The sequence below is a fragment of the Eulemur rufifrons genome, chromosome 5 (assembly GCF_041146395.1).
Source record: "Eulemur rufifrons isolate Redbay chromosome 5, OSU_ERuf_1, whole genome shotgun sequence".
In the NCBI taxonomy this organism is placed as follows: domain Eukaryota; kingdom Metazoa; phylum Chordata; class Mammalia; order Primates; family Lemuridae; genus Eulemur; species Eulemur rufifrons.
This window is the reverse complement of record NC_090987.1, coordinates 13247345-13273920: the sequence shown is the minus strand read 5'-3', so window position 1 is coordinate 13273920 and position 26576 is coordinate 13247345. Positions and strand designations below refer to the sequence as shown.

General features: G+C 44.2%; 1 protein-coding gene and 1 pseudogene across 16 annotated transcripts in view; both read left to right on the top strand.

Annotated features, from left to right (window-relative positions):
* The window catches only part of ZNF532 (zinc finger protein 532), a 101006-nt gene extending 75741 nt beyond the window's left edge, over nt 1-25265 (top strand). For 12 of the 16 annotated variants that reach the window (XM_069467955.1, XM_069467950.1, XM_069467947.1 and 9 more), the window contains 3 exons: nt 19214-19326; nt 21173-21320; nt 22752-25265. In XM_069467955.1, coding sequence (XP_069324056.1) covers nt 19214-19326; nt 21173-21320; nt 22752-23246 — 756 coding nt within the window. In that variant the 3' untranslated portion in view covers nt 23247-25265. The remainder of the gene's footprint in view (nt 1-19213; nt 19327-21172; nt 21321-22751) is intronic. The other 4 variants (XM_069467952.1, XM_069467959.1, XM_069467956.1 and 1 more) reach the window with 1 other exon arrangement.
* Nucleotides 25266-25417: 152 nt separating this feature from the next.
* On the top strand, nt 25418-25518 carry LOC138383530 (U6 spliceosomal RNA; annotated as a pseudogene).
* Nucleotides 25519-26576: the final 1058 nt, after the last annotated feature.

Below are 26576 nucleotides of genomic sequence, written 5' to 3'. Positions count from 1 at the left end.
ACCACATAAGGTTCTTTTGAAATTAAATCAGATGAGATCATGTCTCTAACACAGTATATAGTAGCCATTTTCTTCATTTTCTTTCTATCCTGTATTTCCTTTCTGAACCTAGATTTTTTTTTTTATTTTTTCGACATAGGATCTCGCTCTGTTGCCCAGGCTGGAGTACAGTGTCATCATCGTAGCTCACTGCTACCTCAAACTCCTGGGCTCAAGCGATCCTCCTGGAACCTGGGACTAGGTGCACCATCACGTCTGGCTAATCTTTATTTTTATGTACATGTAAACCTGTCCTGGTTCGGGGGGACTTGCTCTGCCTGCCACCTCCCGTGCAGTGGGCAGGGGCCAGGCCTGGCTGAGAAGGGGCTCCGCTGGCAGGCTGGGCGGCCACCTGGGTGTACAGTGGATGCAGAATGGATACGGTGCCCAGGGCCCGGCTGGGTGGCTTCTTTGGTCTTCACAGAGGGTGAAGGTGACCCTAAGAGGCTTTGCCAGCAATGCAGTAAATACCGAATTCAAGTGGAGAAACGACAAAGCAACCAAGCGGCAAAGTCCACTTGGTACAAAAGGCTCAGCCTGGCTTCCGTGGGCTGTGCTGGCTCTTCACAGATGGGGCGTCTCTAATCAGGCTTTGGTTTCCCTGCGTGCCCGTGGATGGTGGCAGATGGATAGGACATGCATATTGGCCTACTTCTAGCAGCCAAGAGGGGCAGGGTCACATCAGCAGGACAGGCCAGGGGAGGGGGGTGGCCAGGTGAGGGGAGCGGCAGAGCTGTCTGGTGGGGGCTGGGCCCAGCCCTCCTGCACACTCGCAGGTGGCTCTGCCAGGGAGCCGTGGATGATGCCCACGATGGATTCTAGGTCGCTGCCCTCCAGCAGCGTGCGGTGGTCTCCCTCAAGGACATGCGCGGACACCTTGCTGTTGCATACCTGGGAGAGGTTGTAGCACGGGCCCAGGTCTTTGTGGTAGGCTCCTCCAGTCTTGGTGAGCAACAGCAGCTTAACGTCCCCGTGGTATTTGGCCTTGGGCGTGTACTTCTCGGCTGCGACGATGCTGCAAAGCTCACCTCCTGGCGGTTCAGGCCGTGGTGGCTCCTGGTGATCAGGCCCACAGTGGCCGCCACATGCGCCTCGAGCGGCCTGCTGTGCTGGGTGAATTGGACTGTAAATATTAATATAATCTTCCTTTGTAGCTACTGAGACGGCATTCATATCAAGGAAGCTAATACCGCTCTCCTTTAACTTGGCACCATAATCTGGCTAGTGATTCTCAAAACTTGAGTGTGCACCAGAATTAGCTGGAGGGCTTGTCAAACTGCTAATGGCCAGTGTCCACCCTGAGTTTCTGATTCAGCAGGTCTGGAATGGAACCTGATAATTTGTGTTTCTATCAAGTCCCAGGTGATGCTGATGTTGCTGGCCTTGGGACCATACTTTGTGGCAGTAAAATCCTCCAAAGCCCATCTATTCATACAATAAAAGTTTGTTTCCTGCACATAGTTTGCTATGGGTTTGAACGTTTCTCTAGGCAGGTGTCCCTTCCACTCGTAACTCAGTGATCGAGGCCACTTCTTCCAGCCCCACTGTCTCAGCATAGGTGTTCCTCAATAGGAAAGAAGAAAAAGACTGGAGAATCACACACAACACACGTCATCGGTCAGCACGAATCATGTGTACAACCTCAGTTGAGGGGGCTGAGAAGTATGTTCTTCTGTGTGCCCTGAAGGGGAGAGAATGACAGGGAATGTTTGCCACGCACAGTAAGGTGGCCACATGAATTGACATGGTGTGCTCAGGTTCCCGTGTCACCAGGCTAAGACGGGTGCTGACACGCTAGCAGAGTAGGGTAGCCACAATGGCGAGAGTCTAGAAACGGGGCCAGGAGTAACAAAGAAGTTGGAGTCAGAGGGAACTCTGGTAGCCATCTTCAGATACCTGTGTCCTCCGTGTAAGGACCAGTGCGTGATAATTACAGGCCAGCTGGAGTCAGGTGTGGTGAAGTGTCTGACCTGTCACTGGAATTACTCAGGCAGTAGTGGCTGCACATTGGAATCACTTGGAGAGCTGTTACTACCATCCCAGCACACGTGTGCCCCAGACCAATTAACTGGCATCGCTGGGGAGGGGACCTGGCATGGGCGTTTTTAAAGCTTCCAGGTGATTCCAGTGTTGTGGCCAGGGTCGAGAACACTCGCTGACTATCATCAGGGATCTGCCACGCAGCTTCCCTCGTGCCTGTGGCCCTCGCTTGCAACCTCCATGGCACCAATGCACCTTTGCTGGGTTCGCAGTTTGGGGAAGGCTGACGCCAAGTGCTTTTGTGTAAAGACTCCCCACCCAGTGTTCGCTCGGTGGTGACTACATGGAGCAGAACTCTGTGGAGGTTGGAAACTTCAGTATTAGTAAGTAGAGGGGCTGCTGAGCCCAAAGTCTGTTTGATATAATTTAATGCCTTGATTATAAACGATTTTAGGATCTCTTAATGTTTCTGTTCGCAATGGGTTCGTGAAGCTTTTAAGATAAGTCCACACATCTCATCTCCTGCATTGCATAGTGGATGTGGGTGATTGGAATACTTGCTCCTAGTCTTTACTGTTCTGAAATACATTTTCAGCTCACCCAGAGAGCGAGGTAAAAGAGAGGGCAGTGGCAGCGAAGGAAAATGGGAGAAACGAAAGGATCGGCGTGCTGGGACATTAGCAGAGACACTGATGCTGTGTGCTGTCCTGTACTTCTTAAAACAACAGTGAGCTGCGTATGCGTCCCGGTTTGGGACAGTCATGGTTAGAGTAGATTCACTGTGGAGCTTTGTAGAGACTCCCACTGGCACAGGATTTGTAAATAGATACATGTATGTGTAATATATACATGTGAAATTTTTAAGAAATACCCACCCACCCAACCTGGATCCTAGTCATGCTTATAAAAATATATGGTTGGGCATAATTTTTAAATTTGAAATTTGTGAAATAAACATTCCATCTCCATTTTGTTTCTGCCTTCCTACCTTACTGCGGTCACGACCATTGGCTAAGGAGATGAAAATACCGTCTAGTTCGTGCAGTTCGTTGCCAGGTGGTTTCATTTTCATTTTTTTATCCGTTGTCATTAGGCATTCACTACTGGAAATGCTCAAAGGTCTTTAATTACTCTCAATGTGGGGAGGTAATAGATTTTTATCCTTTTAAAACTCATCTTTTAGCTACGGTGATACTTTCTGGCAAAATCGTATTATTCTAGCTACAGGTAAAAAATAAAAATATCAGTTTCTCCTGTCTTTTTGGTTGAGAACTTGTTTGTGCTTGCTCAAGGTTTTAGGAGAAATATATTTAACTTATTTGCATATTCTGCTCTATCTCTGGTCGGTTGTTACAGAGGATGGTTTTTCACTTGACTCTGTTTGCATCAGATGTAAGTCCAAGGGTTAAAAGGCACTTAAATTACAGTTTGTGCATGAATGCTTTGTGCTAGAGGTGTATATCACTGCTGACTTTATAAAACTTGTTTTTAATTAATTTTTGCCACTGAAATTGATATTAGTATATTTTTTATTCTAAATATTTTTCGGCTATACTTACGTATTTGCATATTTTTAAAAGATCTATATTTTAATTCTATTTTTGAATAATTTAATTTTTTATAGTTTATATTTTATCTTCATTTTATTGGCCATTAGTATGGTTCACTATATATAGTTTTATAGAAGTCTTCTATTTGATGAAAACTTTTTTTTTTTTAAATGTAAGGATATAAAATGCCTTGTAAAAATGATGTTGAAAATTTTTGGTTCAGAGCCTTTTAAAATACGCATTTAGCTATTGGTGATTTTGGTAACTTGCGGCTAGATTGGAGGGAGGGATGGTAAGGGTGAGGGGCTGAGGGGATCAGCAGCTGGCCCGAGTCATCTCATTTAGGCCTTGCAGCAGGCTCCCAACGTAGACACTGTTACTAATCCCGCTTTCCAGGTGAGGCAGTGAAGTTTAGGAAACGGTCAGTGACTTGCCCAGGCTCTGCAGCCCGACTGCGGCACAGGCGAATTTCCAGCCCAGACTCCTGGAGGGCTGAAGCGCCAAGCTGAACAGTCACTGTGTGCGCAGCCTGGAAGCTTGGCGTCTCCAACACAGCTTAAATTCAGTCTCACCGACTCTTTCAGTGTAGATGTGAAACAGTTAGCAGCTATGTGACTTTCTAGCCAGTTTTCACTTCCGCTTTTGACATAGTCATTTTAATTTAGATGTTTAATCTTGATTAAAGTTGGCTATGCCATCATTAAATGAACGTGTGTTTGTAGTTTTGGAAGAATGGTTGAGTGTAATAGTTTTATATTCCTCAGATGGGACCTAATGCTTGACTGGAGTTACTTGCAGTTGTGGTTAATAGCACTGTTGCCTCGTTCATTAATCGGGCAAATCTTCCTGCAGAGTCATGAAATATTTTAGAGTGGCTGGTATTTCTTAGCGATTGCCTAGGGTGTATCTGGAGGCTGAATGGGAGCCTCCTGGGAGACAGTGGCTCTTCCTGCAGAGACAGACTCAGAAACCTGGAAACCTGGAGAAATGCGCAGGAGAGAGGCCCCTGCCTGACTGCAGTAGTTGCCCTAAAGCAGAGGTGAGAGAAAGAGACGCCAATCAGAATCAGTTTTTCTGATGATCTGGTAGAGGAGTGGAGAAGTGGGTAGGACCTGGGTAGGAGTGAGTCTATTTTTAAACTTTCCTAGATAATTGTGATACCCTCACACTCACACATACACTCTCCCTCCTACTCTCCTACCTTCTCTTTTCCCCTTGAGAAGTTCTACTGTGAAGGAATTAAGTTAGTTGGCAGCTGAGAGATAAGCTATTTAGGGTCTTTAGCTCTTAATGATGAAGAGTTTATAAAAGCTGCCTAACGGAAAGATGAGAATGGAAAATAACTTCCATTTAAGAGTTAATATATTTTTAAAAAAATAACTAGAAAACCTGCAGGTTTTTCTTTTGGGCGTTATCTTCCATTTAAAAAGTTTACCTTAAAAATTACTTGCCTCGATGTTAGTTTATAATCTATTTCAGTCCAACTATTACAGTAAACCTGTTTACTTTTGAATCAGGAAGCAGCGTCGGAAAGCCCCAAGCTTGCCGGTGCTCGGCAATTCTTCCTTGTTTCACTGAGATAAAGCGAAACAGAGAGAAGGAACTTGAAGGGTTGGCCCTCTAAATTGGAAGATAATGAAATGATAAGGAAGGACCAATTTCCACTTCTAGAGTTTACTGATTATTTTTCCACAAGGGACAGTAAAATGAGGAAAAATAAGGCCTTTCAGGAAAGATTAACAAGTTATTTTGAAAATGTGACACAAATAAGACTGTAAAATACTGTTCCACATCTTGTTGTTTATAGCCAGAAGAGGTGTCTTTTTCAGATTCTTACAAAGATTTGCTTTTAGGTGTGAAATGTTGGTATCTGGTCACATGTCTGTTGCAGCCCATTTTAGGTGGCATTTTTCTGTAAACTCACCTGAGGTTGCTACAAACAAGGTTGAAAGGCTGCAAATACATATTTATGTATGCTCGGTTATGTGGTCTAAAGAAAGACATGGCTTTCTTTATTAACTCCTTTTGCTGTCATGATCTGTATGTTTTCTGATTATACTGTATGAGAGAGTATATTCATGTGCATTCCATTAGATGTTAAGCATAAAAACCCCAAATGGAAGGATGTACAGTAAAATCAATAACACAGTAGCCAGACAGATGTGTTTGAGTCCCAGTAATTGGTTCAGTGGGCTTGTTTCTGAAAATCTTTCAGGGTTTAGGGGCTGGTGGTCCCAGTGGAGGGTCCCTAAGAGAACCAATCCCCCTATGACTAGAACCCATGACAGGTGACAAAGCTTTCCCTGGTAGACCCACACAGCTGCCAGAGCCATCTCTTGTAAGTCCGTCTGTCATGCACATAAGCCCGCCATGACCTGACCCCGCCTGTTCTTGTTCCAGCAACACAGAGGTGTTTGTAGCTTCTTGACATATGTCATAGTCTTCCTTGTCTTTGCTACTTCCAATTCCTTTTGCCTAGAAATCCCTTTCCTTGCCTCACAGCCAGCAGAAGTCTCCCTGTCCCCACTGTGCCCATGCATCTGTGACTACCTCTGTCATTCCGCCTGTTGCGTTGCCACCCTCTTTTTAATTTTTCTGCCACCTTCAACAGGTTATAAGCTCAAGAGCAGGGAGGTCCTGGCAAGGTAAAGTAGGAGCTCAGTAAATATTGCGGAAGGAATCAAAGCACACAGCAGTGTGTCTGCTGTGGCGTCCTGGGTTGGCTAGGCTGGTTCAGACCTTCTGTTTGGCCAAGGACTGGCTGTGGCCACTTACGCTCACTTCTCTTTGTAACCATAAATTTGTACCTTCAGTTTTACCTTGCCGCCTGGCCGATGCAAGCCGTTGGCTAGAATTACTGGCCAAAAGGGAGTGGTTTAGTGTGGGCTCATTAAACAGGTATTAGAAAATCACTTAGAGCAGCGGTCCCCAACATTTTTTGCACCAGGAACTGACAATTTTTCCAGACTGGAGGGGTGGGGAGCAGATCAGGAGGTGATGCCAGTGATGGGGAGCGGCTGTAAATATAGATGAAGCTTCCCTCGCCCTCCCACCCTCACCTCCTGCTGTGCCCCCGCACCCATTTCTAAGTTTCATGGAAAACAATTTTTCCATAGATGGGGCCATGGGGGGTGGTGGCTCAGCTCTGTGGCCCAGTCACTCAACAGGCCATGGACCAGTACTGGTCCACGGCCGGGGGCTTGGGGACCACAGACTTAGAGCACTTGAGTTATAGCTAGCAAGTTGTATCTTTGCACATACGGTGCTCATCTCTGAAAAATCAGTAACCCTGTGAGGCAAGCAATAACTGCCTAGAGCATGGTGCTTAAAAACACCACAGTGACTAAGATGTTTACAGACATTCGGACATTTTGTAGTGCATTCCTACCAGGCTGCTGTTATTTTGGAGACTGAGGAATCTAATTCCTCCCCCTGGCTCTTTCCTGTTTGTCTCTGGGAGGTTCAGAAAGTAGAGCTCCCTTGACACTGGGCTGGTGCTGTTGCCGGGACAGAAAAACAGGAGACTCGGTGCCTGTCTGCATCTGCTTTGGGGGAATGTACCAGGACTTGCTGGCTTGGGAACATTTTTTATTGAAAACATCGCCCGCAGCCAGGGACTGAGCTCCCTCTCCGTCACGGGCGAGCACCTTCCTTCCAGCTGGGCTCCCGGTGCTGGTGGCCACAGTGGGTCTCGCTGCTAGCCCTCCTCTTCTTCCTTTTGGCTGGTGCGAGGCTTGGTTTTGCTTCTCTTCGTGCTGCTCACAACACTTAGAAGCTAACTGTACTGTACGGCAAAACCTTGGCTTCCCGCCCTGTAACTCACCTTAGGCCCAGGCCGATGCCTCCCTGAAACCCCCTCCCCTGTCCTGTCTCAAACTTGGAGGCGCTTCCCTTCCTATCCCTGGCAGGTCGAGTGTCGGTGCAGGTCCTGCGGGGTGGAGGTTGGGGAGGACAGCCTTATCCTTCATGCCTTGAAGAACGGGGGGGTGGGGGTGATTAGGTTTCTTCGGTGAGTCAGTGCTGAAAATGGTGGTGGTTAGGCCAGTGTTATGATTCTGTCACACTCGGCAAGGCTGCCATGGACTTGCTCAGGAATGCAACCATCATTTGTAATTTCTTTAGGAGAATGCGTTCCTAAATCCAACTCTCAGACCCAATGTTTAGATTTTTTTTTTTTTTTTTTTTTTTTTTTTTTGTTGAGACAGAGTCTCACTTTGTTGCCCAGGCTAGAGTGAGTGCCGTGGCGTCAGCTTAGCTCACAGCAACCTCAGACTCCTCGGCTTAAGCGATCCTACTGCCTCAGCCTCCCGAGTAGCTGGGACTACAGGCATGCGCCACTATGCCCGGCTAATTTTTTCTATATAGATTTTTAGTTGTCCATATAATGTCTTTCTATTTTTAGTAGAGACGGGGTCTCGCTCAGGCTGGTCTCGAACTCCTGACCTTGAGCAATCCACCCGCCTCGGCCTCCCAGAGTGCTAGGATTACAGGCGTGAGCCACCGCGCCCGGCCCCCCAATGTTTAGATTTTAAGAATTTACACACAATTCAGTCTGTAACGTGACTTTATTACCTTGAAACCCAAAACAACCAGAAAAATAATTTTACATGCCACAAGTGGGGATGTCAAAGGCAATAAAAGGCCATTCTGGGTCCTGGCTGACTTAAGGAGTTACAAAACAGCGCTGGAAGTAACTGAGAGGTTGGGGATTAGTTTGTAGGTGGGAAAACTTCAGACCCAGAAGGACTGCAGGACTTTTTTCAAAGCTCTTAGCCCTTGTGCCAGAGCCTCGGGGTGTGGGCTTTGAAGCAGCCACCCCAAGTTACAGTGAGAACAAACTCTTATTGTTTGGCAGGAGGAGAGCCGGAGCCTGGGGTGAGATGTGAGCACAGAGGAAGGTTCTGTCCGATTCACTAAATTTCAGCAAGTCCACATTCATGCCCAGTTGAGAGGGTGGTTCAGGGAAGGAAGAGGGAACCCACAGGGTCATCTTTTCCTCATATCCACTCAAAACCAAGGAATCGCAAGGCTGGAATCAACACCAACAAGACACGGAGTACAGAGGAGAGTCTTTTAGCTGCCTGGCAGTTGGTCCTCTCACTGGGGTGTATAGCGCCTTCCTGGGTCACTCCGTGGGTCTCAGGGGTCCCCCCCTTTTTTCCTTATGACTTCAGATTTGTTGGTTGGTCATACCTACCAGCCGGACCTCATTAATACGGTTCATTTAGACAGCTGGAAAATTCCTACATGATGTAGGGCTGGGGCTAAAGAGAAAGTAACCTGTCATCATTAGATGTAATATGAGCTTTCTTAACATTTGTGTTTACTTTTTTAAGTTATTAACACATTTCTGACAGATCACCTGATGAAAAACAGTGATTGTCTTTAAAAGGAATGATTAGTTTGTCATTTGATTTGTGTGAATGAATAATTATTAGAAAGATTCTATTTAGGTCTTCAGACAGAATGTGTTAATTTATTATGTACCAATATTTGTCTTTTTCTTTTATAAAGTACTAGTGATTATAGAGGAAAAAAATCTTTGACAGTGACCTTTTTCTCTTTGGATTGCTTTATAATTACAAAGGGCCAAAAGATTGTATTACAAATTACGTGAGAAGGAAAACATTCTGTATATTTCTGCAAGGGGTCTCTCCGTGAAGACCGTATTCTCTGAGAGCAGGAAAAATAAGAGAAATCATGTGTCACCCATCTGTACGTGTGGATCCAGGAACCCAGGTGGCTTCAGAGGTAGAGGACAAACCCCCTTAAGTAGACAGCAGGGAAGGAAGCTGAGCCAGATCTAGAAGAATCGGGCAGAGATTTTTTCATAGCCGTGTGGTCCTTGGAGAATGTTTCCGAGGTCACGAAGCATGGCAGCACACGCCCCAGCACGCCTGTCCGCTCTCTTCGCGGATGTCAGTTGGGAAGGAGAGTGACGATTAATCAGGATTTGTTGTGCGGGCCTCTGATAAGGATTAGTGAAGATATACTCAAGCGTATGGAGGAGGGTATCCTTCCAAGCGTCCCCTGACTGGGAGGAGCCATGGGGTCTGTCTAGGCCGGGGGCGGCAGTGGCAACCCCAGGCCTCTGCTGCGATCACCACCGGCCAGCCGTGCCCTAGCCGGCATCTCTGGGCTTCGTTGCCGTGACGCTGGCAGCTTCTTTAGCAGTTAGCCTTCCTTTCAGCACTTTGTTCTTCCTCTGCCCGAGTGCCTGACAGCGCTCTGAGCACGGAAACTATGGTGTGCAACATGTTTCTTTCCCATCTGCTCTGGATTTGGCTGTTTGTTATTGTGCATTTATCACTGTTCCATGTCGTTACTGTTTCAATTATACAATGTCATCAGCAAACCAGATAGTCCTGTAACCAGAAAGTCAGAAGACTTGATTTTGTTTTGTTGTTTTAAACAAGCCTAGCAGCAAGCACACATTCGTCCTTATGAACACTGTTTATTTCAAAGTCGTCACCTCAGTAACCTACGTGCATGGCCATGACAGTGCTGGTTCTCAGAATCTGCTGAGAGCAGGTCACATGAAAAAATAAAAGCATTCTCCTCACTTTATAGTCGTAACTTGTTTTAGCTAGATTAGCCACTTCCAGATTTGGTTCTGCATGATGGAGACTTCTGTTTCGTATGGAACGTGACACAGTGGTTTAAATTAAGGATCAGCAAGCTCTGTTTCGTGGGACCACCACCTGTTTTTGTAAATAATTTATTGGAACACAGCTAGGCCCATTCATTTGTGTGGTATTGCCTAGATTTAAACCACGGGGCAGAGGTGAGTGGTTGCAACAGAAGCTGTGTGCCCCACGAAACCTAACTCACTCACTTATTCTCTGGCCCTTTACAGACAAAGTTGGCCCATTCCTGGTCTAAATTTATACTCTGAGCTTATATATTTCCCCAAAACCACTCAGTTTGAATATAGAAACCTAGGTGGTATGATTAATTTTGGTACTGGAAAATTATATTTTTTAGGCTTTCCCATGTAGGCAGTTTGGGTTTCCTGTGCTGCGCTCATCAAAATACCCCTTTGTTTGTTTATTCTTGGATGGTGTGAAATTGGAACTGGAAAATCTCACCAGGGCTCTAGATGTTAAATTCGCTCAGTAAGGACTTTAGAATTTATGATCTACCGTATTCCAAGCTTCAGGGGATGCCTGCTTGTCTGTGTAAAAGACCATTTTCTAAGAAAGCATAGGTGGTTTGGGTAAGCAGGATTATTTCTATAACTTACCATATATAACTGGAGGTAACATTTATATAACAGGAGTGAAAGCTTTCCAGCGTTGTGGGCACGCACTGACTATATCTGGACCTAACATGAATAAATGAAGGTACTTTAGTGCCTCTGAAGCCTTGGGTTTTACTTATCCTGATGAAAAAGCTTTTTGAAGAGGTCTTGGAGTGGAAATGATAACTTTTATTTATTTAATAAATATGCTAATATTACATTTTTAAAAAATGAGTTTCTTTTAAAAAAATCACTTTGTGAGCTATAGTTTAGATGTAATCTCAGCACATTGCTGTTCTATAGAAAAGCTAATTTATAGGGGACATATTAGACTGTAGACTTTTTCAAAAACCTGTTCAGATATATTCTATTTCTATCTTTCTAAATTGTCTTTGGTTTGTCTGGGTACATATATATTATAGTATAATGCACAGTTCTGAAACTGTCAGAATGGCCATTCTTATCTTGGGAGTATAACTTTAAACTGTTTTTTCTTTTGTGTGTACCTCTTTTAGTAACAAGCTGCATGGTATTTTGTTATGGGATAGTACAAATGAAGTGTAACATACAATTCATGCCTTACAGATGCTTACACTTGGGTAGAAAAAGAAAACATTTTAAAAGCTAAAACCAATATGAGAGTTGAGTGTAAAATGATAGTCTTAGAGGAATCACAGGTGGTATATAATTAAGTGCTAAATGAAAAGTGCTTCGAATTCAGATTTCAGCTTATTACTTGTTGAGACCCGGTGAATAGAGTGAACAATAAAAGACAGTCTAGCCTTTAAAGAGGTCAGAGGAGAAGAGAATTGAATTAAAAATTAAAATCCAGTGTGATGCATGGAAGGGAAGAGGTAGAATTTTATCTAAGGCACAGGAGGCAGAGTAAGGTCCAGGTAAGGAAGAGATGTGAGCGTCCATGTTTCATGGGGGATGGTTAGGAGGTGCCAGGGAAGCCTTCACAGCAGAAATGCTGCCTGAAGAGGCATGTGAAGGCTGCACAACAGGCATTTGCTCCGCACACGGTGCAGCAAGAGAAAGAAGGTGGATTTGGCACAAACCAGCAGGTGGTTCCAGGGCCCGATATGTGCCGAAAGCAGGCGGAGGCAGGCTGGGACGGTAAGGCAGGCAAGCCAAGGTCTCGCTCCTTAGAGCTACGAGAGCACCAGAGAAGTCACTTCTCTTCAGCAGGCAAGTGACGCATCGGGTGTGGATTTCCAGCAGCCTGCTCTATAGCTGTGTGGGACATGGCTGGGGACGTTGGAGAGGGCCATCAAGGAGCTGAGAGCTGGGCTGGCCCAAGAGGTGGACAGGGCTTGAATGGGCTCAGGGAGAGAATGCAGGCCGTTTTAGACAGGCAGGGGAAGAATGTGTCATTGTCTTCAGCAGGTATGAATTTGGCCTTGAATGGAAAGTTTATGAAGTCCCAGCAGATGCAGTTGAGATGCCAGTTTGAGGGTTACATTGTGGACACTCTAGAAAGCCAGGAAGTTGGATCTTGCCTTACAGGTAAGGAGAGACAGCGCAGTGAAAACATTTTTGCAGCTGATCGCAGGAGGAACTTTTTTAAATGGTGACTCTGTGTCCCTCTGGAAGGACCACCCCTCCATCTGTGCGCTCATTCCAGCTCCCTTGTGGACCATTCAAGGATATCCCAACTACACTGTCTCCTCTCTCCTGCATCTTCAGCTTTTCCCGGATCATTCTCTAGTCGTCGTAAAGCATGCCGTGGTGCCTCTTGCTGGGACAGAACTGAACCCCTCCTGCCTCCCCCCACCCCTCTTTACACCAAGTCTGCCTGAAGTGGCTTTCTGTCCTCCCATCTGAGCATTCATCTTGCCACTCCATCAGAACCACTGTTGTCGAGGTTTCTGGTGACTTCCCTGTCCCCAAGCCTGGGGTTCTTGGCTTTCTCAGTTGTCATCTTACTTGCCCTGTCTGAAGCAGTTGTCCTGAAATGCTTTCGTTTCTGGGCCTCCTGGATACGGTTTTCTCTTGGTTCTCATGCTCCACCCTCTTTCCAGCTTATAAGTGTTGATGTTCTCACCTAGGCCCATGACTTTAAATGCCATCTGTATACCCTAGTGACTCCCAGATTTATATCTCCTGAGCTCCAAACTTGAATCTACCACCTGTTTAGTTCCTCTACTTACCTCTCCAGTGGGCCTCTCAAAGTTAACATACCCAAAACCTAACTCGATTCCTCACCATCCTTTAGCTTGCTTCTCCCCGAGTCTTTCTCAGTAAGTGGCAACTCTGTTCTCTCAGGTCCCCAGCCCAGAGAATTTGGAGCAATCCTTGGTCCCTCTTCCCCTCCTTTGTCACCCACATTTGCCCCATCCACAGATCCTGCTAGCTCTCCACCCTTGAGAGCTGCACCGAAGCCAACCATCCCCACCTCCCCTGGTCTCCAAGTCCGAGGCTCACAAGCTCTGCGCGGGATCGTTGCAGACGCCGCCTCCCTGGCCTCCCTGCATCCACACTGGGCAGCCAGAGTGACCCATCTAACGTATGTTGGTTGTATCAAATCTCTGGCGTCTTCCCATCACACTCATGGATGACCCAAAGCCCTCACCCTGGTCCACATGCCCTTCTGTCTGTCCTCTGTCCTTACTCCATGGAAAGCAACATAAAGGATGTAGTCTGGCAGTTCAGTGAAGAAATATAGATGGGCAAGGAATAAATACATGGATGAGTGTTAAGCATCACCAGGCATTGGAAAAAGGTGACATGCATCTTAACTGTCGTTTTGGCAGAATTGAAGAATAATGATCCGGTATTGGAAACGCTTGGTGAACAAGCAGGTGGTGGGAGCGTGAATCCTTTTTGAGGACAGTTTGGCAAGTAGCGTCAGGAGCCTTAACATTTTTCACAACAACTAAACTAGAAAGACAACTTTCAGGAATTTATACAAAGGAAATAATTGGTTGATTATAGTCATTTGCATCTGTAATTACTAAGAGATTGAAACAACCTGAATCATTAGTAGAAGAAGATGATTAAGCAAAATACGGTCTATTTGTGCAACAGGATACATACTTAAGAATGCAGAACCGTCAAAATATGTGTAGGTCTGTGTTTTACAAGTGGAAAAAATCAGGTTAAAAGTTGACATGTATAATACAGACCCATTTTTATAAATACACTTGACTGTATATTCAGAAAAGAAATGGGAAGGCTAGATTGCTGGAAATTGTCAATGGTTATTTCTGTGGGTGAGATTGGAAGCAGTCTTTATTCTTTCATTTTGCAGTAAGCCTTTGTTTTATAATTAAAGGAATAGGAAAGAAAACGAAGGCCCCAGTATCTGGGTGCACTGCACATGCTTCACTGTGAAAATGGAAGCCTCTGTGCTGGAATCCCCTCAATTTCCTGGCCCCTTCCTGGCCGCCCACCCCTGACTTTAATAAGCATCGCACCTGTCCGCGGGCGGCACCTTGGCTCTGGCCACGCAGGAAGAACTGTGCTTCCTCCTGTTGGAATCCCTCCCCACCTTCCTGCTCAGTGACTCTGCTCTCCTGTGTCCTCAATATCTTCATTTTTATAGGCTCGCTGCCATCAGTATCTAACACATTGACTGCCACGTGAGTTGTATTTAACTCACACTAATTTTGAGCCCGGGGCCTTGCGAAGCAAAACCCTGCAGTTGGTTCATGAAAATCTTACTTGTTGATGTTCTTATCGTTACAATTAATACTGAAAATTTAGTTGGATATAACTCACAGAAAACAATAAAAAATAAAATTTTCATTAAATTAGAAAGGATCATTTTGTTTTTGAAGTTTTTTTTCTATTTTCATAATAAAACACCATGGCCCCAAGGAAAAAAATTTCTTGTCTAGTGCGGCAGTCAATGTGTTAAACATACTTGTCTCACCCTTTAGCTTAAATTTGTCACTTTGTGATTACTTTGTAGAACCTACTGATATTTTTCTGATAATTGTGTTTAGTTAATCTTTATTTATGAATTCACTTAGTAAATACTTAATGTTTTCTGTATGCTGAATGTCAGGGGTACAGAGATGAACAGTTCATAGCTCCCGTCCTCAAGAAGCTTAAAGGAGAGTGAAAACACCCCTGATGTTCCTTTAAAAACCAAAAATCTTTGATAGCAGTCAGAGTTTTCTTTGGGGGAAAAGTTATATATAAGTAGGTATTTTATCTGTTCGTTGAAAAATTATTTTTTACCTTAATAACGTAAGTCATTAAGAGAAATGCAAATTAAAACCATTATGAAATACCACTGACCACCCTGTAAAATGGTGATACCAAGTGCCGAAAAGGTTGCAGAGCAGCCGGAGCTCTTGTCCGTCGCTGGCGGATGTGCAAAGAGCAGCCACTCTGAAAAACAGTTGGGCAGTTTCTTATTTGACATATGATTCGGTAATCCCACTTCTGGGTATTTATCCAGGAGAAATAAAATCAGATGCCTACACAGAAACATGTAAGTGAATGTTATGCATCATCCATAATCCCCCCAACTGGAAACACCCTCGAGATGCCCTTCAACTAGTAAACAGATAAAACACGTTTGGATTTGTCCCCATGCCGGTACACTACGCAGCAGTGCAAAGGAGGGGTGTGCTGGACCCCACAACATGGTCAGTTACACATGTGTTTTGCCAAGTGAAAGGCTTTAGCCTCAAAAAGGTACATACTACACGGTATGTGGCAAATGGAAACAGCAAAACTGCACAGATAGAGAACAGACTGTGGTTGCCAGGAGCTGGGCGTTGGGGGCGGGACTGTGGGGGTGACGCAGCTGTTCTCTTTACTGTAGTGGCAGTTATTCAACTGTGCCCATTTGTCACAACTCTCACCTTTGTAAATTATAAGTTAATAAACCTGACTTAAAAAATTTTTTTGAGGCAACAAAGAATTTTTAGCATATGTGCTACATTCACATGGTTCAAAAATGCAAACAATACAAAGGAATGCAGTGGAAAGTCCGATTCTTGCCGTTGCCACCAGTAATTACTAAGTTTCTCATGTATTTTGACGTTTCTTCATGCACGTGTTAGCACATGTGCATGTACGTTTTACTGGCTGTGTCATTGAGTTTTTGAGTGTTGTTTTCTTACCTCCATTTTTGCTAGAATTCCTATGGTTTTCATTGCCCAACTCTTGCTAGCAGTTATTTTTTTAGGAGCAAGTGTGTTGGGTTGTAACAGGGTGTGGAGATAACCATAGAATAGATTCCCAAGTGGAAGTGTTGTTCCATGCTTTAGGAGTTAAATTCTGAGGGACTTCCTGGTGCTGTACTTTGTCATTGGTTTGGTTTTCCCTTTTTCATAAAGTGTGTTGACAGGGCGTGTGTCAGCATGGGTTGAGAATAATTCTGCACCCTTCAGTATTAAGTCTGTGGGTGCTTCTGGGTGTGTGGTGGTCCCAAGGAGGCTCTTTGCATGTAGGTGCGAGGCTGAGCCCTCAGGGAGGTAGGGACCCTCAGGACAGGGTGGAGAAGTGGATGCCTGCCAGCTGTTTGCGTGAAGCTGGGACTTTTCCCCTCTAACTTCCTCAGAAGTCAGCTGAAATAGAAAGAGGCCTGCAAGCACGGAGACAGAGGGACGAGTTATCAGAACAGGAAATGGCGGATTGTGCGGGAGCCTGGGGCAGAGACACACCCACTAAATGCTGTCCACAAAGAGTGGCTTTTAGAGGTAGTGTGCGTCCCAGAGCTGCGATGCCGACCACGGGGTAGGCACTCTCCACGTCATTGGGTGAGAGGAGGAACTGTTAATGCTTTCTGTCTTGAAAGCAGTGAAGATAAGAGAATCCAAAAAATTAGGGAGAAAGTTTAAGAAATGGGCCCAAGTGTTTTATTTGATATTTTTACTCTGAAAAAAGTTTTATGCTAAAAATTTTGGGGACCCTGCCAGCTTATTAGTTTCCTATTTCTTTGCAGAGTTCTATTTAAAAACAAAATAACTCAGAATTGAGTGGGAAAACGTGTCCCTTTACTGATGTTAACTATAAAAAGTCCTCTCACGGCCCTGGTTCCCTCAGTCTCAGCTTACACTACACCGAGCCCAGGAGGAAGCAAGTGGCCTTAAACAGAAGGGTGGCGATGGGCTGTCTGCTTTCCTAACACCGTTTTTCCATTCTTTTGACTTATAAAAATTTTCTGTGTTGTTAAAGTAGCAGTATGAACTCATAATATTGAAGGGTAGAAGTTATAAAAATAAATTAAGTAAAGTACCTTTGAATAAGTCAATATTTAAAATTTAACGGAGGAAGAAAGTCATGTGTTTTGTTAGGCAGGGCAAACGTGGCAGGTTTGATCTGGAAACTGGTGTTAAATTTACTCTCATTTTCTTGTCACCAGTGAATCAGAAACCCTGCTGTAATGTTTTGGGATTGCAGAGTTGATGTCTACATTTTTTCATAAAGATGATAAAGGATATCTAACACATCGTCGACTCTTTTGAAAATAGGTATTGGTTCAGCTAAGCTGTTCATTTAATTTATCATCTGCTGAGAATGTCCTTACTGGCATTTCTCTATTCATTTTGTTTTGATATTAACATAACTGCACAGTAACAAGAAATAAAATTGTAAATCCTTCACCTTAATAGAAAATCCAATTTTCCTTTCTCTGGGCCCTCTTGCCCTGAAAGATATTATTTCTCTTCTCTAAATTGGCTACGATTATTTGCTAAAACTGCCCCGCTTTTAGAAAGATGTCTGTGTTTTAGCTCTTGCTGTCGATCTTTAGTTATAGTGTCGATTTTATATGTATCAAATTCAAAAGGAATTGTTAATAGATACTAGAGTTTTAAATATCTTTATTGAAACATAGTCTTGTTTCTTCATGACTTAAAGCTTTGATCTAAAATAAAGACTTGTTACTTTGTTACTACACATGGAACTGGTGGGGAAAGGTAAACTTGTTACCTCTTATTCACTCTTTGGCTACATTCAAGAAGGCAGGGCAGCGAGCCACCTCCCAGCTGAGGCGGGGGCGTTCCCGGAGGCTGAATAACCTTCCTCAGGTCCCATGACCCGTGGTGGCAGAGACAAGGTGTCCGCCCATCTCTGGTGCTGTAGAGCCAGACTCTCAGCCACTCAGATTTGCCTAGCAGTTTGAATAAGGACATGTTTGTCAGGTGGAAAAATAATTGTAAAATTTGAAAAAAATCTCTTTTATCATTTAGTTTGCAATTGTTTACTTATCTCTTCTTCCTGCCAAAAATTGGAAGTTTATCTCACATGAGTCCTACTTCAGCCTTATTTTTAATGAGGGTTGAGCCAAATTTTGTTTCATTCATGAGGCTGTAACAGCTCTTTGATTTAATTTCCTTGTGATATGACATTTGTTTAGTTCCAGACTGCTACACATGTCATACCCAAAGAATTTGTTTTAAAGTTAAGCTACTTACTAATTTACTTCAAAGGTTCTGCATGGAAATACATTGGCTAAGTTGTGTCTTAGCCAAAGTAGGAAACTTTTAAATATGAGGGGGAAAAAGTTAGGCTTTACCTACTTGCTAGCTTGTATACACACTCCCCAGATAAACCACCAGGCAGCCTCCTTAAAGTAGCTTTAAAGTTGTGTTCTTGAGATAATCAAATAGTATTAATTAAAATAAAAGGTATTCTAGAAAACTCTTCCCTTAAATAATTATTATTTGATACTTAATCCTTAAAGGGTAAAGTTTTAAAATGTTTAAAATTAGCCAGAAATTTAACATGGCAAACTGGGTAAGACGGCATATTCTATATACAACAAAGTAATGGCTTTATTGGGTACTTACTGAAATAGTATTTTCATGTATTGTCTGCTTTCAAAAAGGAACTCTTTTGCAAAAGAAATTTAATGTTTTGTTTCAAATATTTGGATGTTTGTGTTGAATCAGAAACAAGTATTTGAATGAAAAAATATATTTTTTTACTCTTAAATGTCTCCCTGAAATTAGCCCCTTTGTGGTTGCTCTGGCCCTGCCCTCCATTTCTACTGCGTTTTAAAAAAGAATCTTCTAGTTTTGTTATTGTATCCTTAAATACAGGTTGAGTATCCCTGATCCAAAATTTTTGGGACTAGAATGTTTCAAATTTCGGATTTTTTCCAGATTTTTGGAATATTTATATATTCATAATGAAGTATCTTAGGGATAGGACCCAAGTCTAAACAAGAGATTCATTTGTTTCCTATACACCTTATACATATAGAGTCTGCAGATAAGTTTATACATTTTAAATAATTTTGTGCATGAAACAAAGTTTTGACTGCAGCCTGTCACATGAGGTCAGGTGTGGAATTTTCCACTTGTTGCCTCATGTTGGCATTTGAAGAGTTTTGGATTAGGGATGCTCAAACTGTTAGGAAAAGTTTAATTCTTCAAATGTGCCTATTTTCATTCCTTTAAGTGACTTTCTCTCCTTTCTCTCTTTTGTCCTAATCAAGCAAATGAAGAAACACCCCTGCCGCCAGTGTGACAAGTCCTTCAGCTCGTCCCACAGCCTGTGCCGGCACAACCGGATCAAGCACAAGGGCATCAGGAAAGTGTACACCTGCTCGTAAGTCGGGGTTTCTAACGGCGAGCACAGTGAGAGGATTCAATGGCAACTAACTTCTCGAAGGTTTTCCATATTTTACCATTAGCTTGCTAGGATCCCCAGTTCCTAGGTTATGTTTCTTAAATTACCTTCTCTGGTTTTGGCACAGTTTTGGATTGGGTTGTCACACTTAAAAAATACTAAGGAGCATTTTCTTGCATAGCCTGTGTCTACTCTTTTGTGATCCAGAGGCATATATTTTGTTACTGAGAGTTTTGAGGAGGTGACTGATGTGTAGTGAGCAGTTAAACAAGATGCCTTCCAGCCTCTCTGCATGCACCTGATCGGGCTGGTTGGTTTACTCAGGGCTTCAGAGGGAGCCCGGCCAGGGCCTACTTCCAGATTCCGTCCTAGGCTGGGCCTGGGCTACAGTTGCCACAGGAGGCAGGGCGGCCTGTTTTCAGTACCCGTCAGTGGCTGAGGCCACATTCAAGGGACTGGCATGGCCACTGTCAATTCAGGCCCCAGTAGACAATCACAAGCCACTTTACAATGTTAGTGGAAAATCTTTTTTACCCACTAAGCCAGAATGTGCCTAAAGTGGGATGATGTAACAGGGATCCTCAGGCCAGCGAGCCTGTAGGTCGCATGAATGTCTGATCAGAGCAAGGCCAGGGGGACCCCTGGAGGGTCGTGAAGCTCGGCAGTCAGATTCCTGGGGGCTTATGATGACTTTGGTCCAGTTAGGGAAAGTTTGCGGGGCAGGAAAACTGGGGAGGTAGACTCTCCTTCAGTGAAATTGAAGTTAGGAGTGATTTTGGTGAGGTGAGAATATTCCCTAAATAAAGTCTGTGTGTTGAGACCAGATCAAAAGAATCAGAATTTAGAAGGGTGCCCTGGGCTAAGAAGACGGAAGGGAAGCCTGGCCTGGCTTACTCCTTCCCTATAAGTTTTCTGTGTCTCCCCATGCAGTCACTGAAAGGCAGTAAAATGCTGGGATTGTCGTCTAACTTACAGCCAGCAAAACCCCCCTCCTCCCCGAGAGCGCTTGTCCTCTGGTGGTGGTGCCGCCACTGCCCCTGTGGACAGTGTCTAACATGCAGTTGGGTTGTGGGGCCAGTCATTAGAAAACCCACAGAAGCCCTTTTGAAGGCAGCAAATTTGTTTCTGAATAAGACCACGAGAGACTTTGCAGCCCTCCTCACTCCAGTGGCATTCTTCACGTCTGGCTTAGAGCATTTAATCACCATGGTCATTAACTTTTTTTAAAACCTGTCTTTAGCCTCTTATTAATAGTAAAATATTTTTCAAAGAAAAATGATCTTTATAAATCTATAATCTTTTGCACAAAATGAAAACCTAATTGACCTATTTTGGATCTGTTTATAATTTTCTACATTTTAATATGCAGGCACATATTTGGGTGCTGTGATACACACACATGCAGTATTTGTGTGTTGAAGAGTTTGGGCTAGAAGCTCGCTCTTTGTTGCAGGCAGACAGGAATAATTAACATCAGGATGAAGGGTCAGGGAGGGACTTTCTTCATACTGAAGTGTCTGTCATGACAATTCTGAGGGAACACTGAGTCATTGTAAAGAACACTTTAAAACCATCTAGAATTATAAATTAAGTAAAATACTTTAAGGAAACCTAGAAAATAAATATTCCATCTGAACCAAATAAGGCTGGTCCTCTGTGGACACAAAAACCAACAGAATTTCTAACAAAAGCTGTAAAAAAGTTACACAAATTGGCTTATTTCGCTTTGGCCCACCTGAGTGTGCTGTTTGTTGGCTGGTGAGGGTCGCTGGGCGCGGTCTTGCCAGCAGGGGCGTTACCTCCTCGCCCTCGCCCCGCCCCGCAGGCACTGCCCGGACTCCCGGCGGACCTTCACCAAGCGGCTGATGCTGGAGAAGCACATCCAGCTGATGCACGGCATCAAGGACCCCGACCTGAAAGAGATGACGGACATCACCAACGAGGAGGAAGTGGAGATAAAAGACAACGCCAAGGTGAAACATCCTAGACGCTCGCTTTACAGTGAAGCTGTGCTGACTCGCTTCACCCTTCATTCTTTTCATGCAAGCGTTTGTCTAGTTGCGTACCTTTTAAAATTCAGACTATGCATAGAGGTATAAGGTAGTGGCTAATCTCCCTCTACACCCATTCTGACCTCTCATCTTGCCTCTGAAAGGTAATCTTCTAAGTTTTCTTCTGTATCCTTGCAGAAACAGGGTCAGGGATCTACTTGCATATTTGAATTCAAAAATTTTACGTTGACTCATGGAAATTGGTTCCTAGCCAGAAGGAATGTATTATAGCTAGATTTTTTTTTTATTGGCAATATATTGGTTGTGATGGGTACCTAATAAGAATGTGATTCCTCAATTCTCTTTGTAATGATTAAAGCACAAATTTGTGATTTTATCAGCAGATAGTAAACTTCAGTCCGGCAACAATATATACGTACATAGGAACCCACGTACAGGGTGTTGCAGGTGCCAAGCGCTACTGGAGGTAAAGAAAGCCGTAGTGCAGCATTTAAGGGGCCCTGTGGTCTTTGGTGCTGCGTCTGGAGTGTACCTGGGTGTAAAGCACATGTGTACATTCAAGGAGTTAATCACTGAGTAAACCCTCATCAGACTAGTGTCACGTTAATACGCCGTCCTTCCCCTCGGAGTTAAAGAACATACGGGCACAGGTGGCTTCAGGTTAAGGCCACGTGTGAAGGTGCCTGTGCACAGGGCAGGAGAGAGGGACCTGGAGGGTAGGGGGGACGCGGCCCCGTGGCTTGGACTTCTGCAGAACTAGAAGTGAGGAGATGGGCTGAGGTAGGGAGTTGGAGAGTAGAAAGAAGGAAAAAGGCAGGGACAGCTGGCAGGTCCCCCAGCAGCTTCCTGTCTTAGGGGAGAAGCAGAGTCCGGCCGTGTCTCTCCCTGAGAGCTTCCCTGCCTCACTCTGTGCCGTCTCCTGCAGTGTCCCTGGAACTCTGCCCCTCGGGCCAGCCTGCTCCCACCTGGGTACTGGACCACAGTCCCTGCTGCGTCAGGCCTCTGTTCAAATGTCACTTGACGCTCACATACCTGCTGCTTGTCCAGCCTCCATCAGGCCCTGCTGGGTGTTCCTGGCTCTCCCGTGCTGTGGATTTCCTACTGTTTCTGTCCGTCCAGCTCCGCTGGAACATAAATTCCACAAAGACAAGGCTTGTTTGTCCACTGCTGGGCCCCAGAGGCTGGGTGTGGTTCCTGTCTGGGGAGCAGAGAACAGTGTGTGAGCCTCCAGTGGGGTGGCAAATGCGCGATTTCAGTGCCCTCTAAGTCTCAAAGCACGCAGCACACGTTTTCCTAGCAGCTCTCAAGTCAGAACTGATCATTTATCAGTAGAGGAGGATGGTTTTCAGTTGTGTCATTTGCTTTGTTTTTTGGCCCCCCCCGCCCCCAAAGGTTCCCAGTCCCAAGCGGAAGTTGGAAGAACCAGTTCTAGACTTCAGGCCTCCCAGAGGAGCGATCACCCAACCACTGAAAAAGCTGAAGATCAACGTGTTCAAGGTTCACAAATGTGCCGTGTGTGGCTTCACCACCGAAAACCTGCTGCAGTTCCACGAACACATCCCTCAACACAAATCGGACGGCTCCTCCTACCAGTGCCGGGAGTGCGGCCTCTGCTACACGTCTCACGTCTCCCTGTCCAGGCACCTGTTCATCGTGCACAAGCTGAAGGAGCCTCAGCCGGTGTCCAAGCAGAACGGGGCCGGGGAAGACAGCCAGCAGGAGAACAAACCCAGCCCGGAGGACGAATCCCCCGACGGCGCCGTGTCAGACAGAAAGTGCAAAGTGTGCGCAAAAACTTTTGAAACTGAAGCTGCCTTAAATACTCACATGCGGACACACGGCATGGCCTTCATTAAATCCAAAAGAATGAGTTCAGCTGAGAAATAGCCACAGACGTTCCCCAAGGAAAATCCCTGTCCCCATTGGAATAAAAAAAGACATTTTTGTTACAAAAAGTTCACAGTATAATAGAGTTAACAGTACTGTCTAGGCTGTTGCAATATATTCTCTTTCCACCTACCCTCACCTGGTCGTATATATCCTCGATAAGTATTAAAACAGTATTTGAGTTTAAAAGAGTTTGTATATATTTAAATGAATAACTTTTTATACTCTTTGTTACATGTTTGTATCAGTATTTAGTGGAAAATATTGAGTTTTTTTTTTTTTGGGTTAGACTTTTTCTTTTTTGTACTGTTTCTTTAAAACGGAGTTCTTAGTAACAGGGGCAGTTCCTGAATTCAAATAAATCATTTTGTATGTTGCGAATTTGAATGGGTTAACTAATTACAGGCTAAAATAATGCCTTTTTTAGTGTTTTTAATTTTTAGAATTCACTACATAAATTATAGATAATTGTGGGTCTCAAAAACACTAGGAACTTTTAAGTGTCTTAGCACCACCCTCGACGTGCCTGCTCTCAGCGAGCGAGCACCGTTGAGGCACAACTGCACTCCGGTGCGGGCGTGTGGCTTCCAGGCCACGCCATGTAGTATTTCAAGCAGCCTTGCAGGTCGCCTCTTTCCCAGCGGCGGGTAAAAACAGGCCAGGACTCCAGGAAACAATGTAGCTTTCCTTAATTGCATCTGGAGGAATGGGGAACCCAGGGTATTCTAAAAGGGAAACAAAAACTATTTTGGTTGTTTTCTGGGCAAATTTGCAAGGCCAGCTTAAAGAGCACAAGGAGATGAAGTTACGAAAGGGCTGGACTACTATAAAAGTTACAAATATGTCGTTAGACCAATAGATTTATATAGTCAGGTTTTTTGTCATGTAATTTATTAACTGTTACAGAAACACAACTAAGAATATCAAGTATTTTTCTGGCTCTTGACAGGAAAAAAAAAAATCACAGTTGACTTAACCCTTTGCTGTCAGAAGAGTTGGTGTTTCCTGTTCTGGGTGCTACTGCCAAATGTTCTGGTACTTAGAGTTGGGATGCACAACTTCAACCACCGACTTGCAACGCAGCAGCCTGAGTGTTGCAATTGGCCATTAGATTAAGCACTGAGCCACCTGGGTTTAGTTCCGTCATTTCAATAAGTATATTTCATGTCAGTAGTTCTGCTTTATTAAGTGCAGCAGAGGTACTCTTCTGTCCCTTCCGTTTATAGTTCTCTGGGAGAGTTCTATTGTTTGGTTTTTGTTCTGTGTTTTCTTTTGCATTTTATATCTTGTATTTATCCCTGATCATGTTTTGTACCTTTTTTTTTTTTTTTTAAGAAAAATTCTTTTGTGTATATATAGATACTTGCATGATATACTGTAGTCAACGTTCGGTTCCTCAAAAGGTCTTGCTGCTGTCAGGTGTTATGCACTACATCATCATAACTGTATTAAACACATTTCATATGTAAATAAACGTGGGACATTTGGCCCTGTGCTTCTGTGAGAGAGTTATTGATGGTGGGTCTCTGACATCTTCATGAAGTCTAGGAAGTGATTAGTCATAGGGACAGGCTACAGGATTTTGCAGAATTCTTCCCACTCAGAAGAATGGCATATTCATTCTCATTAGTAATCAGCTATTGTCACTTTCTCGTTGACTCCATCGATACCATCCGAGGGTGTGATTATTCTTCAACCTGAAATTCAATTGCTGTTACTTGTTATATTTGTATTGCTCTAAGTTGTATTCATCGCACTTTGTTTCTGCATCTGAACCTTGCAATAAACCTGTGTGGTTTATTGTGCAATAAACCACGCAGGTCTGAGTAGCCTAGTTTTACAGTTGAGGAAGCTAAGCTCAGATTAAGTTCTTTGCCTAAGCCCTCATCGCTGGTAAGTGGCTTTGCATATTAGAACCCAAATATTTTGCTCTAAATATAGTGCTCGCTCTATGTGGTTATGTACATATTGATAAAATATTCATTTATTCAACAAATAAAAAGTATGTGCAAAACATGATACAGAATTTTTGTTTTTGGCACACTATGGCTTTTATAAGATAACCTGAAAGTCTTTTCATTCTTTACTGCATAGAAGTGCTTGATATAAGAAGCAGTTAACACCTGTTAAATGCTTAGTTGAGTGCAAAAGAAGGTTTTAAAAAATGCCCCGTGCTCGCTTCAGCAGCACGTACACTAAAGTTGGAACGATACAGAGATTAGCATGGCCCCTGTGCAAGGATGACACTATATAAAAAATTTAAAAAACGCTCAGAGATCCAAGAATGAAGAGACTGAAATCCAGAGTAGAAAACCACTGCACAGTGCTGTGGCCCTGCGGAGAGACCTAGGTGGCCCCGCTGAAGAGGAAATTGGTGAACTGGAACATAGATCTTGAGAAAATTAACCCGGAGTACAGCACAGAAATAAGGGGATGGAACGCAGGAAAGAGAGGTTGGAAGTCAAGAAGCTCAAATGAGAAGATCCAACTTTAGTTTAATAAGAGTTCCAGAAAGAGGGACTAGAATTGGGAAAAGTCAGTGCAGAAAGTTCTTAGCCATTAGTGACAGACATGAATGCCGAGCAAAAATCCACACTGGGACCTAAGTTCTGCCCCTTCGTTAGTTACAGATGCTAGATGTGGCCACTTGGAAAGGATACTGGGGGGCATGCTCAGTGAATTCCTAGGAAGCCCATTTAACTGTTCAGTATAGAAGTGGGAGCCAAGGCTGGAAGAGGAGACTTGGGCCAAGTTATAAAAAGCCTTGAATGACAGCCTAAAGGATTTGTACTTTGGTACTTAGAGATGAGTTGTTTGGACAGGGTAGTGCTGTGACCAGGTGCAGTGTTTAGCATGGACGGTGGGAAAGTATATCAGGACAGTTCAGGTTATGCCCTGGTTACAACCCTAAATCTAAATAGCTTGTCACAAGACGCATCATGCTCACACTCGGTGTCCATTGTGTCCGTATCGCCTGGTCCCATTACCCCACTATCACAAAAGTTGCCAGTTACTGGGGCAGAGGGAAAGCGCAATGAAATGCTCTGGCCCAGAAGTGACCGATGACACACCTCCCCACTTACTGGCCAAAACCAGTCACATGATCCCCTCCTGTCACAAGGAGGGCAGGAAGTACAGTCCTCCTATGTGCCCAGAATGCTGAAAATACTTGAACAGCATAAACGACCATCACAGGAATAAAGTTTAAATTAACGTAGCTACAGTGCTAACAGTGTGAAGACGTGGCCTAGGGTCGTAGGAGTATAGGCTTGAACAGAGGCTTCAGTTGTGAGCAGCATTTCAGAGGTCGTATCAAGAAGGTTCCGTAAT